Below are 15915 nucleotides of genomic sequence, written 5' to 3'. Positions count from 1 at the left end.
ATACAGTGATTATTTTGACAGGACAAAGTAAACATAGAGATATATAGATTGTAACATACTATGTTCTCCTTTTCTAAGTGAGAAATGTAAATGAAAATTTATTTACCTTAAAGATTCAGATAATGGTGTTAAAGTGCCATCTCCCCTATCTACTACTCGAAAGAAATTCAATTGGTCTCCTTCTCGGTATACCAAAAATGTAACTTGTTTGTTGCAGGAGGTCTTCTCCCAGACCTCATCTCGACTGGAATCCATGTACTCAGCCATCTCCCTAAGCGGATCTTCCATAGGAACTACAAATGGAAAAACTGATAAACCACTTTTCAATTTACATTATCTTTTATGCAGCTTCATACAGTGAAAGGATATAATATACTGAATACAATAACGCATACAATAATGTGTAATATTCTTCAAATAAGTCTCTGATCTTTTCATAGTTAACATACCTTCCACTATGTTGTATGAATATGAAAGAAATAGAAAACATTATTATGTTTTATTTCCAAAGACAGGGCTTATCCAAACATGAGTGTTTTCCTATCCCACTAGAATCTATATCTTTGCTGATTCTATGACACTATCTATGCCTATTTTCATTCATTGTATACTTTCTGCTTCCTATTTTTTTTAATATTGGTTCCAAAAATATCAGAGGCAATATACAACTTTATACATACATTAGACTTAAAAACATAAACACACAGACAAAAGCATAACACATATGTAAAAAATCAGAAGCAGATAAGCCCCTCTTTTTCTTTCTGGTCTTATATTAAGGTCTTCTTACAGCTAATCCTTGACATGAAGTTAGACAATTAAAAATACTCAATAACTCAGAACACAAGGGGGCCATTTAGTGTATTACAACTGCAACATATGAAATGGTTGCTCTGTTGCTTCCTGAAAGCTTCCACCCAGGACCCCTAACATCTTGGTATATATTGATGTGTCTGGTCAAAGCACGCAGAATGTCTACAGGCTGACAGGGTGACTTCAAAGCCCCATATTACTGGAGCTGTCATTGCCACTGGCTCTAGCCCATAGCAGCCACAGATTCCGCTACTGTGGTAGGAAGAGACCTCAAGAGATCTCTGGCTCATAGGGTAAATGGTTCAGGAAGTCTCCTGAACCCCAGACTTGGGAGTCTAAATAACATATCTAGAAAAAATGAGCTGGGTCCCAAAGACATCCTCATGCCCCAACTCTTGTCTCTTAAAAGAGGCAACAATTTCTCAAGCTGTATATCAATCATTTAAGAAACGTATTTACTAACCAGTATCCTTTAAAAATAAAAAAAAAGCTGCAGTAATAGGAGAAAAAAAAAAAAAAACTCTAAAAGTAATGAGGTAAATGTTTCTATACCCTAATTTCACTACTACTACTACTACTAAACTCTTGAGAGAGAAAACAAAACCCTTAGAAATACAGCACTAAAAGACATTTTTCAAACAAGTTCCTGCCATTTCCAAGTCAATGCTACACTTTCTACATTATATTAATGAGAAAGAAATAAAAATTATGATACTCGTTTTTCACATGTTGTCACTGCCAAAATAAAAGATTATGCCAAAGCCTATCTTACATCAACAGAGCATATAAAGCATTAAATATATAGTTTAGGGTAAAATTTAGTTTTAGAAAGGAAAGTCTTTTCTAAGTTTTCTGATAATGGTTATTTCAAAAACAATTTTAAAAGCTAAATATTGATTATTGAAACTCACATCACAAAATCGATTTTTAAACCATAATTTTCAAATACTGTGAGTAAATGCTAAAAATATGGTTCCTAAAATACAATACTAAATCTGAGTACAACTTTTTTTGCAAAGTTTTCAAAGAAGATGAGCAAAAACAAGCTTGTAGTTTTTAAAGAGTTGATTCAGTAAAGGCAAAATAATTAAAATATTAAAAGAAAATTCATCCATCTAAACAAGTACTAGCTGCTGATTTTTCAGTTCACAAATAAGGAACAGAAAGTTGTAGGGAAAAATTTATGGTTACAAAAGCTTCAACTGCAAGAGGGGGGAAGGGAAGGAGATGGGAGAGGAGGAAAGGGAGGAGGAGGGGAAGGAGAAGAAGAAACCATCTATATGTTTAAGCCTGTAGTATATGGGCTCCTTATCATAAACATACACAAGAATTTTAGTCCTAGTCTGAAAATTAGGCATTTTGATTAAATACTCTGGTTTCCGAGAGAAGAGAGTCCTATAAACAAATAACCAAACTATAATACTATGGAATTAATATATCATTAAACACTAAATAATTCAATCTTAATTTAATAGTTCAGTAAACAAGCAGAATAATTACTATAAACATTATCTTATGCCATCAAGAACAATATTGTACAAGTTCAGTTATTAGAAAGTCCCTAATACTATGAGCATCAGTTAATGAGCTCTAATATTATCACTTTTGTTTTTTTCCAACTTATGCAAAACAGTTCAAAAGCCAAGTAACACAGCTCACAAGATCTCTTGAGGCAGCTAGGAAGAAGATGGTAATAACCCTATTTTCTAACCAAAATCATGAAGCACAGAGGTATAATTTGACTTGTTGGAAGTAAGCCAGTACTGGAATCAATACTGAAATTTCAGTGTTCTGGTTAGTGAAGGATTAAACAAATCTGAAGCCATTTCCCAAAATGAGGCCTGCAAAGCATGCCTCCAAGAAGTGCAAGACCTCTTGTGTTTGGTTTGGATTCATGCTACCTGTGAGTGCTCCCCAGCTCTTCACATGGTTACAGCCTTCTTGTCAATCAAGTCTCTGCTCAAATGTCATCTCCTCTGAGGACCCTTCCACAATCATACTGCCAACTTGCACAGATGTTATCAAATTACCATGTTTCCTCCATAGCCTTAACACTACTTGAAAACACATCATTTCTTTACATATTTTTATAGATAGTCAGCATCCTAAAAGCAGGGACTTAGTCTCCCTTATTTACCACACTTGGAGCATTGTACTGAGCATCCAGTAGATGCTCAATGCATATAAGTAGAGTGAATGAACGAACTCCCAGAGACCAGCCACATTCTGAGAAAGAATACCACAGGGCCAGGATAATATCCATCATAAGCCAGGTAGACAGGCATCTCTGGAATTTGCCAATCACTATTCCAGAAGATGAAGACTCAATGGATTAAAAAAGCAACAAGACTGATACAAACACAGCCTGAACACAATAACATCATATTTATACTATATGATCCCATTTCCCTTCCTTATAATAGTGAGGTTTATTTTTAAATCTCCCTGGATTGAATCAGGAAGCATGAAATTTTCTGGAATATAAGTTAGAGCTCCTGCCTCTATTCATTTAGGCTTTAAAGAAGAAAATGCCTAGATAAAACAAATGTGATTGTTCTAAGACTTTAACAGCAGAGAGAGAATCTGACTAAAACCTGAGGCTATAAAAATGCTAGTTTGCTTGAATATCATTGTCAAATTGCTTAAATATGCATAATTACCATATATGCCTACCTCTTCTAGTATTTATGGGTCCACCACGCATAGTCAATACCAGCTTCAAGGTACAACCTTCTGAAATGCTGTAGATAGTTAACACAAAAATAAACCACAGTCATCAAAATGAACTGAGTATTAAACATACACATAATAATTTGCTGGCTTCTCAGGCAGAGTACCTACCCTCTAAAATATAAAAGAAGATGCAGCAACGTTGTGAATAAATATAAAACATTATCTAATTTACCTATATAAATGATAAGAAAGTAAAAAGTTCTCATAAGACTTGAACATGACATAAAATCTCAAAACCAAAGTGCTGGAAAGGACCTCTGTGACCATGTGGCTTAATCTCTTCATTTTACATGTTAAGGAAGGAGAGGTGCAAAGAAGAAAAAAGGCTTGCTCAAGACTCAGCCTGGTAGAAACTGGCAGAGCAAAGTCTGTAAGGTCTCTTGACTCCCAGTGCTCTTCCATCTATTTCACACTGCCTCGCACCACTTTGTTCTACTATTAAGAAAAGAATATTGAATTATGTGAGAGATGGGAGAACGAAAGATACTGGTCAGAAATTACAATGTTTGCAATCACTGGCATATATAGTATTGCTCGGTAACACAAGGAATGCTTAAGGAAAAATGAAGTCTTGGTGGGGAGCAATTCCGTTTGACCCCAAACTCTTTGTGGAAATGGAAAGAAAAGGAACCTAGCCAGGTAATATTCAAAGAAAGGAGGATAAAGAAGGCCAAGAAAGAGATAAGAGTAGGGAGATTTTTATAAGATGGGGATAAACAGGTTAGCATGATAAATGAACGGTATTAATATTAAAACAAGTATAAGAACACAAAAATCAGCTAATCCGGGGTACCTGGCAATGAATGTTAAAGTTCAGGATTTATACTTGAAAGGATCAGAGAACTATTCATCCAAAGACTCAGAAGGAAAACAGTGGGGTATATAATGAGAGGTCTATAAAATAGCTAATATATAATTACACTCACTTGTAATCATTTCAAGCAATAATCATCTTCAAGCTCCACGTTATTCCAAATTAAGTGCTGCTGGCAGACAGGAATACCTTGGGGGAAGGGTATATTAAAAAAGTGTTAAAAATTCAATACCATCTCCAGAGTACAATACAAACCTATTTTATTAAAGAACTAAATACGCTAACAAACACACATCTAAATTGGATGTTAGGTGTTCAGATTTACAGCATCATAGGTAGAAGGCATGGTTAAAAGCAGATATAGTTCGATCCACTCACTTAAGAAAAGAAGCACTGACACTTAAAGCAGTATGTTTCAGTAACTTTCTGACTCTGGAAAAAAGTAAAGATTAGGGAGCCCTTTAAAGGACAAAATATGAATCAGCTCTGAAGAGTAAAGATTTAAGGTCTAGAAGACAGTTCTAAATGTTGCAAATGCAGTCTACACTCAGTTACATTCAGTGTTAAAGACATATTATGGACAATTATTAAAACTACAAAACAGTTTCTTTATATTTCTTGTGATGTCAAAGGAATATTAAGGAAGATCCCAAACTCTAGCATAATTAAACTTTTTTTTGGGGGGGGGGGGAGTACAAACTGCTCATTTGAATGCCCAGAGAAAATTTGGACAATGGTAGCCTGAGAGTGAACATTATAAATATCTAATAGAATATTTAATGAATACTGATAAGTAGGAAAATGTTCCACTTACCACCTTCTCAAATTACTGCTGCTTATAATACTATAAAATAACCTGACTAAAACAGTAACAATAACTGATATATGTGTTAGCATTTATTACTTTACTAAGTCACGCACTGGTCTAGCCATTTGACCTATGGTATCATAATTTAACCCCAACACCAATTTCTCAATGTAGGCACCAATACTATCCCCACTTTACAGTTGATAAAAATGAAACACAGAGAGATTAAGTGACACACAACGAGTATGTGGTGAATCATAAATATGATGCCCCAGCAGGCTGACTCCAGACTGCTCTTTTAACCTTTACACTAATCACTCTAAACAACTAGCCTCCACAAAGCAAAAATAGATGTCTGGAGTATATGTTTCAGTGGTATTGCTATTAGCAGACCTGAACATCTAATAAATGTTCATCAGATCTTTCAAAAGACCACTACGGAATACAGAGGGTGAGGGAGCAGATAATACATATATCTCCCAAACGGATGTCCACCTTTTTGCTTCCCGCTAAAAGAAAATGCCAGTTTAAAGCTAGAAATTATTTCACAGTAAAAATATTTTCATAATTGAAAAAAATTTAAATCTATCAGGATCATCTTTTCAATCTAAATACTTGGATTTCCCCAGCAATTTGGGCAGATAACATTTCATTCAACCAATATTATATATATTAATATTTTGTAATGGAATCTTTAGAACTAGAGTGAAGACTCAGTAACAACACTGCTTAAACATAACTCCATAACCACTCTTCATAGTTTTGACTATCATTTAGTAGCCAACAAAAATAGAAGGTTGGCAGGCAAAACAGGGAAGCATCCAAGACCAAGTTGTGGTCTGACGGACACTTGAGTTGTTAGATGACTTTCAGAAAGTCCTTACCTCTTTGAGCTTTAACTTCTTCTCCTGTACATTAAAAAAGATGGTTCATTCTACCACTAACAACTTTTAGAATCTCAAGTACATAAAGCAAACCAACTTTCCTTTAAGGTACTTAAGGGTAGTGCTTTGCTTTAAACCTCATCATTTCCTGCACCACTAAATCCAGATAAATTGATTACTATAAAAGAAGCATGACTCTCCTCAAGCAGAATATACATATATAAATGTCTTTTCAGCATTTTAAGCTTTTTTAAAAATAAAACCATTTCCTTCTTATAAGAAAAATAATAGTCACTAATGAAAAAACAGATGACAGAGAAAAATACATAAAAGAAAATGTGAGAGCCTGGGCAAGATGGCAGCATAGAGAGGAGTGGAAGCTAAGTAGTCCCCCTGGAACAACTACAAAAAAAACAGAAACAACTAGCAAATAATCCAGAATAACTGCGGGGGGACAAACGAGACCGTCCACTCATCATACACCAACCTGAATTGGGAGGAATGCCCAAGATCACAGCATAAAATTTGTAAGTAAAACCTGCGGATCCAAGTAGCAAGAACCCCTCCCCCATAGCCCGAGCTGCAAAGCCACGTGGTGCCAGAGAGAAGCTCTCTCCCAGCAAGCGAATATAGCCCAGCTGAGCTCCAACTGGGGTTTTAGGAAGCGAGTGTGAACTGCTCACTACAGGTACGAATCCCCAGAAAAGAAACAGAGGCTTGGGTGACAACTGACCTTGGAGAGCCAGAGGGTCGCCTTGGACTAGGTCTGAAGGAGACTTATCTGTTTCTTTTTCGGCTCAGTGGAGAAAGCCCCAGTCATTTTCAGTTTCCAGGGCTGTGAAGGGGAGAAGGGTGGAGACAGCACAAGCAGAGAGAGAGAGACCATTGAAATGCTATGATGACCTCCACCTGGGGGGTCTGTCTTCTCTAGGAGGAAAGGGTGGGGCCCTTTCCATTCAGAACCAGACCCCAGAGCCTGGGGGAACACAGCCACACCTCCTCACACCAGTCGAGAATTATAGGCTAACAGGCATCACCTGCTGGGCAGAAAAGCACAGTGACCTGAGACATCACAGGGTGGAGCAATTTTCTAAGAAGACTAAACACACCCATGGGAAACCAGATACTGAATATTTCTTTCTTTCCTCTCCCTCCCTCTGGGACCTGAGCCTGTTCTGGTCTGGGAAAACCTGATTTGGATAACCAAGGAAACCATGCCTAGACAACACAAAATTACAACCTACACTAAGAAAAACAAAGTTACGGCCCAGTCAAAAGAACAAACGTACACTTCAACTGAGATACAGGAATTTAAACAACTAATGCTAAATCAATTCAAAAAGTTTAGAGAAGATACTGCAAAAGAGACAGAGGCTGTAAAGAAAACACTGGGCATACATAAGGCAGAAATCGAAGGTTCAAAAAAACAACTAGTAGAATCTATGGAAATGAAAGGCACAACACGAGATGAAAGACACAATGGAAACATACAACAGCAGATCTCAAGGCAGAAAAAACACTCAGGAACTGGAGAACAAAACACCTGAAAGCCTACATGCAAAGGAGCAAATGGAGAAAAGAATAAAAAAATATGAACAATGTCTCTGGGAACTTAAGGATGAAACAAAGTACAATAATGTACGTATGTATGAAAATTTCCCATCTCTTATGAAAGACATAAAATTACAGATCCAAGAAGCGCAGCGTACTCCAAACAGAAGAGATCTGAATAGGCCTACACCAAGACACTTAATAATCAGATTACCAAATGTCAAAGACAAAGAGAGAATCCTGAAAGCAGCAAGAGAAAAGTGATCCATTACATACAAAGGAAGCTTAATAAGACTCTGTGCAGATCTCTCAGCAGAAACCATGGAGGCAAGAAGGAAGTGGTGTGATATATTCCAAGAATCCTATATCCAGCAAAGCTGTCCTTCAAATATGAGGGAGAGCTCAAAACATTTTCTGACAAACAGACAATGAGAGACTTTGTGAACAACACACCCCACCCGCCCTACAGGAATACTAAAGGGAGCACTACAGAGTGATAGAAGACAGGAGTGCATGGTTTGGAACATCAATTTTGGGAGATGGTAGCACAACAATGTAAGTACACTGAACACAGATAACTATGAATACGGTTGAGAGAGGAAGGTTAGGAGCATGTGAGACACCAGAAGAAAGGAGGAAAGATAAAGACTGGGACTAGCGTACTTGGTGAAATCTAGAGTGTTCAACATTGTGATAAAATGTACAAATATGTTCTTTTTATGAGGGAGAACAAGCAAATGTCAACTTTGCTAGGTGTTAAAAATGGGGAGGCATTGGGGGAGGATGCAATCAACATAACTAGAGACTGTAACTAACAGGATCGTTGTATTATGCTTCCTTATAATGTACACAAAGGTGATTGTGCCGGTTTGAATGTATTATGTCCCCCAGAAAAAGCCATATTCTTTGATGCAATCTTATGGGGCAGACATAATAGTGGGGATTAAGCTGGAACGTTTCGATTAGGTTGTTTGCATGGAGATGCGCCCTACCCAACTGTAGACGATAACTGATGGGATATTTCCATGGAGGCATGGCCCCACCCATTCAGGGTGGGCCTTGATCAGTGGAGCCATATAAATGAACTGACTCAAAGAGAAGGAACTGAGTGCAGCTGTGAGTGACGTTTTGAAGAGGAGCAAGCTTGCTAAAGAGGAACGTCCTGGGAGAAAGCCATTTTGAAACCAGAACTTTGGAGCAGATGCCAGCCACATGCCTTCCCAGCTAACAGAGGTTTTCCGGATGCCACTGGCCATCCTCCAGTGAAGGTACCTGATTACTGATGTGTTACCTTGGACACTTTATGGCCTTAAGACTGTAACTGTGTAGCCAAACAAACCCCCTTTTTATAAAAGCCAATCCATCTCCGGTGTTTTGCATTCCGCAGCATTAGCAAACTAGAACAGTGATATACCAAGGTAAATGCAGATAAGAGGGGGGGATAGGGGAGGCATGTTAGACACTTGACATTGGCGGTACTGTCTGATTCTTTACTCTACTTTGATTTAAGGTTATTTTTCCTTTTGCTGCTTCCTACCTGTCATTTTTTTTTTCTTTTTCTTTTGCTTCTCTACCTTCTTTGACTCTCCCTCCTGCCTTGTGGAAGAAATGTAGATGTCCTTATGTAGATAGTGGTGAAGGTGGTGAACACATAAATATATGACCATACAGAGAACCATCGATTATTTACTTAGGATGGAATGTATGGTGAGTAAACAAAACCATATTAAAAAAAAAAATGGGTTGATGACAAAACCTTGAGGGCAATATACTGAGTGAAATAAGCCAGACACATAAGGACAATTCTTGCAGGGTCTCACTGATAGGAACTAATTATAATATGTAAACTCATAGGCATGAAATATAAGGTACCAAGATATAGGATGAGGCTTTAGAATGGGGAGCGGTTGCTTAGTATGAGTAGAATGTTCAACTAGGATGAACTTAAATGTTTGGAAATGAACAGACATGTCGGTAGCAAGATGTGTGAATAACTAACAGTGCCAAATGGTGTGTGAATTAGGTGGAAAGGGGAAGCTCAGAGTCATATATGTCACCAGAAGGAAAGCTGGAGGTCAAAAGATGGGAATGTATAAAACTGAATCCTATGGTGGGCAATGTCCATGATCAACTGTACAAATACTAGAAATCGCTTCCATGAACCAGAACAAATGTATGACAATACAATTAGAAGTTAATAATAGAGGGGCATATAGGGAAGAAATATATACCTATTGCAAACTATAGACTATAGTTAGTAGTATTTCAATATTTTTTCATAAACAGTAACAAATGTACTATACCAACACTACGAGTCAACAATTGAGGGGGGTTGGTTAGGGACAGGAGAGGATTTGAGTTTCCTTTTCTTTTTTTCTTTTTTCATCTTTCACTTTATTTCTTGTCTGAAGTAATGACAAGTTTCTAAAAATTGAACAAAAATTAAGTGTGGTGATGGATGCACAGCTGTATGAGGGTACCCAGGGGCAAGTGATTGTATACTTTGCATCTTTGGATAATTGTATGGTATCTGAACAATCCCAATAAAAATTAAAAAGGAAAAAAAAAAAAACTTACAGCTAACATTATACTTAACAGTGAAAGAAAGACTAAAGGCCTTCTGCCTAAGATTGAGAACAAAACAAGTATGACCACTCTCATTACTTCTTTGTAACATTGCATGGGTGATTTCAGCCAGTGCAAAAAGGCAAGACAGAGAAATAAAATGCATCTAGGTTTCAAAAGAAGTTAAAGTGAGATATTCTTAGATGACATGGTCTTATACATGGAAAATTTTAAGGAGTACCCTAAAAACTACTGGAATTAATAAACTAGTTCAGTAACATTACAAGATACAAAATCAGTATACAGAAATCAATTTTATTTCCATAAACTTGTAATGAAAAAATCTGAAAACGAATTTAAGAAAATGATACCGTTCATATTATTTATTAATCAAATTAACAAGAAAAGTATAATACTTGTATACTGGAAATTCCAAAACATTACTGAGGGTAGCTTACAAAGTTCTAAATAATCATACAGATATTCCAGTCATAGATTAGAAGACCTAACATTAAGATGACATTTTTCCTCACTATTGTTCTATAGATTCAAAATTTTTCTAGCAGGATTTTTTTTGTTCAGGATTGCCAAGATGATGCAAGCATTGATATAGAATTGTAGAAGACCTAGAATAGGCAAAAACATTTTGAAAAAAAAAATGTTGAAGAACTTTCACTTTCCAACTTAAGAACTTCCTATAAAGCTATGATTACTGAGACAGTTGTGACACTGGCATAAACACACACACACACACATAAATACAATAGAATTGAGAGCCAAGAAATAAATCCTTGCATGTGTGGTCATTTGATTTTTGACCTGAATATGATTTTTGACCTGAATACAAAGGTATTCAGGAAATTCTTTGGGAATGGTTAACTTTTTTAATGAACAGTGCTTAGACTATTGAGTCCAAAAATATGAACTTACACAATTACGTCACACTGCCCAAAAATTAATTAAAATGGATCATAGACAAATTTAAGACTTAAAACAATTAAAATTTAATTGTTAAAACAATTAAAATATCTCAGAATATTTCTGAGAGCTTGAATTAGGCAAATAATTCTATAATATGACACTAAAAATATGGTTCAGAAAACAAAGTCGATAAATTGGACCACATCCAAAATAAAAAAATTTGCCCCTCAAAAGGCACCTTTAGTCATTAGGGAAATGCTAACAAAAACCACTAGAATGGCTATAATAAAAAAATATGGGCAATAACGTAAGTTGGTGAAGACGTGGGAAAATAGGAACATTGATACATTACTGGTGGTAATTTAAAATCATTTAGCCATTTTGGAAAATAGTTTGGAAATTTCTTTAAAGGTTAAACAAAAATGAACCATATGATACAGGAATTCCACTCTTAGGTATATACTCATGTGAAATAAAAACATATACACAAAGATTTTCATACAAGTGTTCTTAGCAGCATTACTCATAAATAGCCAAAAACTGGAAGAAACCAAAAAAATAAAATAAAATAAAATGAAAACTACATGTAATCTTAACACTTTTGGAATATTGCCTTAAAATTTTTTTTTAGTAAAATGGGAACACCTACTTAACATACTGTGCATTTTTTTCATGTCAATAAATAAAAATATACATTGTATTTAATGGCAGGATGGTACTCCAATATACTTTTCTGTCATAATTTATTTACCCAATCCTCTATTAAGAGATTATTTTTCACTACTATAAGCAAAACTGTGATACATGTGTGTACATGTGTTTGAGTATATATAACGGATCAAACATGTTTCTTTAGTCTTTATTAGAATTTTCAGAAAGATAGAAGTGGGTGGGGCACACACAAACATATTTGAGAACATGTTCACATTTGTATTTAGAATAAACCATAAAAGAAGAACCAATAGGACTTCTAGGTAGCATAAATATAATGGTGGGGAAGCTAATTATGGGAAGATGGTGGAGTAGGAAGCTTGAGTAATGAGTCCCTCCACCAAAACAAGAACTGTCTGACTCAACTATTTTGAAACTCTGGACTCCAGTGGAACACTGTACAGCCTCCAGGGAGGAGAAGTAGGAAGAAGCTGGTAAACTGTGATAAAGACCAGTGAGTTTCATCCTCCCTGCAGCAGCTACAATGCCCCATTCTTCACCCCATCACCAGCAGCTCCTGGCACAGCTTGCTGATGCCAGGGTAGGATATAAAGAACTAGTCCTCCAAACCCCAGGGGAGTGTGGTCTACTCGCTGATTACTCCTTTTGATTAGCTACTCCAGATCACTGAAGGTCGGCTCTGAGGGCAGCCATTCTCCCAACCCCTTTCAGACCAAAGGTGGAAGAGGAAACTTAGAACAGTAACTTTCCTCAAAACTATGGAAAACAATAAAAGGGTTGCAGTAACCAGGCAAGGTTGAACCAAGAAAATGCAGCTACAAAAGCTAAAGAGAGTGAAGATCTAAGATGGAGACATAGAGAGGAGTGGAAGCTAGTTTGTCCCCCTGGAACAGCTAACAAACAACCAGGAACGACTAGTAAATAATCCAGAATAACTGTGGGAGGACAAACATGACTGTTCACTCATCATACACCAACCTGAATTAGGAGGAATGCCTGAGATCACAGCATAAAATCTGTAAGTAAAAACTGTGGATCCAAGCTGGGAGCCCCCCCTCCCCGAACAGCCCAAGCTGCAAAGCCTCAAGGAGCTAGAGAGCAGCTCTCTCCAAGCAAGCAAATACAGCTCAGCTGAGCTCCAACTGGGGTTTTAATTAACAAGTGTGGACTGCTCAATATGAATCCCCAACAAGCAGACAGAGGCTCTGGGTGAAAACTGACCTTGGAGAGCCAGAGGGCAGCCGCAGACTGGCCCTCAAGTGGGCTTTCTGTCTCTGTTTCAGCTCAGTGGAGAAAGCCTCAGCCATTTTCAGTTCCCAGTGCTCTGGTGTAGACAAGGGTGGAGATAGCACAGGCAGAGAGAGACCATAGAAATGCTAATGACCTCTCTCTAGGGGGTCTGTTTCTCTAAGAGGAAAGGGGTGGGGATGCAAGCTCTACTACCCGCCTTCCATTCAGAACCAGAACCCAGAGCCTGGGGGAAAACAGCCACTGGCCACACCTCCTTACACTAGTCTGGAGTTACAGACTGACAGGCGCCACTTGCTGGGCAGTAAAGCACAGTGACTCGGGGCCTCACAGGGTGTACCAATTTTCTAAGACACACCCTCAGGAAAACCGGACACTGAATAGTTCTTCCTTCTGGGACCGGAGCCCGTTTTGGTCTGGGGTAACCTGACTGGGGTAACCAAGGAACCATGCCTAGACAACAGAAAACTAACAACCTACACTAAGAAAACAGAAGTTATTGCCCCAGTCAAAGGAAAAATTTACAGTTCAACTGAGATACAGGAATTTAACAACTAATACTAAATCAATTCAAAAAGTTTAGGGATGATATGGCAAAAGAGGGTGAAGCATATAATGAAAACACTGGCATACCATAAGGTAGAAATTGAAAGTCTGAAAAAACCAACTGGCAGAATCTATGGAAATGAAGGCACAAACACAAGAAATGAAAGACACAATGGAAACATACAACAGCAGATCTCAAGAGACAGAAGAAAACACTCAGGAACTGGAGAACAAGGCATCTGAAAGCCTATACACAAAAGAACAGATAGAGAGAAGAATGGAAAAATATGAGCAACATCTCCGGGAATATAAGGACAAAACAAAAGCAGGAGTGTAAGTGTCATTGGTGTCCCAGAAGGAAAAGAGAAGAGAAAAGGAGCAGAAGCAATAATAGAGGAAATAATCAATGAAAATTTCCCATCTCTTACGAAAGATATAAAATTACAGATGCAAGAAGCGCAGCGTACCCCAAACAGAATAGATATGAATAGGCCTACGCCATGACACTTAATAATCAGATTATCAAATGTCAAAGATAAAGAGAATCCTGAAAGCAGCAAGAGAAAAGCGATCCATCACATACAAAGGAAGCTTGATAAGACTATGTGTGGATTTCTCAACAGAAACCATGGAGGTGAGAAGGAAGTAGGGTGATATATTTAAGATACTGAAAGAGAAAAACCACCAATCAGAATCCTATAGTCGGCAAAAACTGTCCTTCAAATATGAGGGAGAGCTTAAAATATTCTCAAACAGACAATGACAGAGTTTGTGAACAAGATACCTGCCCTACAGGAAACACTAAAGGAAGCACTGAAGATAGAAAGGAAAAGACAGGAATGAGAGGTTTGGAAAACAATTTTGGGAGATAGTAGCACAGCAATGTAAGTACACTGAACAAAGATGACTGTGAGTATGGCTGAAAGAGGAAGGTTGGGACCATGTGGGACACCAGAAGAAAAGATGAAGATAAAGACTGGGACTGTGTAACTCAGGGAAACCTAGGGTGCTCAACGATTGTAATAAAAGGTACAAACATGTTTTTATATGAGGTAGAACAAATGAATGTCAACATTACAAGGTGTTAAAAATAGGGTGGGATTGGGGGGAAAACACTATCAATGCAAGCTAGAGACTATAATTAACAGAAACATTGTATTATGCTTCCTTTAGTATAAGAAAGGCACTATACCAAAGCTAAACACATGTGGGGTGGGGGAGGGGAAGGATATGGGACTCCTGGCATTGGCGATGTTGTCTGACTGTGTATTCTACTTTAGGTTAATGCTATCTTTTCTTTTGTTGCTTTCTAGCTGTCATGTTTTTTGTTGTTGTTGCTTTTTTTTCTCTATCTCTTTTTCTTTTGTCTCTCTGCCTTCTTTGACTCTTCCTCTTTCTTTGTGGAAGAAATGGAGATGTCCTTATATAGATAGTGGCAATGGTGCTGAATACATAAATATGTGTATATAAAGGGAACCAACAATTGTACTTAGGATGGAATGTATGGTGTGTGAACAAAACCATCTTAAAAGACAGGGGTTGATGAAGAAACCCTGAGGGCACTATATTGAGTGAAATAAGACAGACACATAAAGGCAAATATTGCAGGGTCTCACTGATAGGAACTAATTACAATATGTAAACTCATAAACATGAAATACAAGTTACCAGGATATAGAATGAGGCTAAAGAATGGGGAGTGGTTGCTTATTATGAGCAGAATGTTCAACTAGGGTGAACTTAAACATTTGGAAATGGACAGGGGTGACAGTAGCATGCTGTGAGAATAATTAACAGTGCTGAAAGATATGTGAAGGTGGTAGAAAGGGTAAGCTCAGAGTCATGTATGTCACCAGAAGGAAAGCTGGAGGTTAAAAGATGGGAATGTATAAAACAGTGAATCTTGTGGTAGACAATATCTGTGATTAACTATACAAATATTAGAAATCTCTCTCACAAAGTAGAATAAATGTATGAGATTATAACTAGATGTTAATAATAGAGAGGCATATAGGGAAAAAATATATATCTATTGCAAACTATATATACTACAGCTAGTAGTATTTTAACATTCTTTCATCAACGGTAACAAATGTACTATACCAAAACTATGAATCAGTAATGGAGGTGGGGGGTGGCTAGGGGTATGGGAGGATTTGAGTTTCCTTTTTTTGTCTTTATTTTTTTTCTGAAGTAAAGAAAACGTTCTAAAAATTGAAAAAAAAAATTAATTGTGGTGATGGATGCACAGCTGTATGATGGTATCATGGGCAATTGATTGTACACTTTGTATCTTTGGATAGTTGTATGGTATGTGAACAATCTCAATAAAATATATATACATAGCCAAAGACACTCTT

At 37.2% G+C, this 15915-nt stretch overlaps 1 protein-coding gene across 5 annotated transcripts in view; it reads right to left on the bottom strand.

The window, feature by feature from the left end:
- The window catches only part of ZFAND4 (zinc finger AN1-type containing 4), a 123605-nt gene that overhangs the window by 20167 nt on the left and 87523 nt on the right, over window positions 1–15915 (bottom strand). For 3 of the 5 annotated variants that reach the window (XM_037805305.1, XM_037805306.1, XM_037805308.1), the window contains exon 3: window positions 107–293. In XM_037805305.1, coding sequence (XP_037661233.1) covers window positions 107–293 — 187 coding nt within the window. Of the gene's footprint in view, window positions 1–106; window positions 294–3486; window positions 3564–4472; window positions 4550–15915 lie in introns of all 5 variants that reach the window. The other 2 variants (XM_037805309.1, XM_037805307.1) reach the window with 2 other exon arrangements.

Source organism: Choloepus didactylus, chromosome 15 (assembly GCF_015220235.1).
Source record: "Choloepus didactylus isolate mChoDid1 chromosome 15, mChoDid1.pri, whole genome shotgun sequence".
Taxonomy (NCBI): domain Eukaryota; kingdom Metazoa; phylum Chordata; class Mammalia; order Pilosa; family Megalonychidae; genus Choloepus; species Choloepus didactylus.
This window is presented reverse-complemented; position numbering and strand designations above follow the sequence as displayed.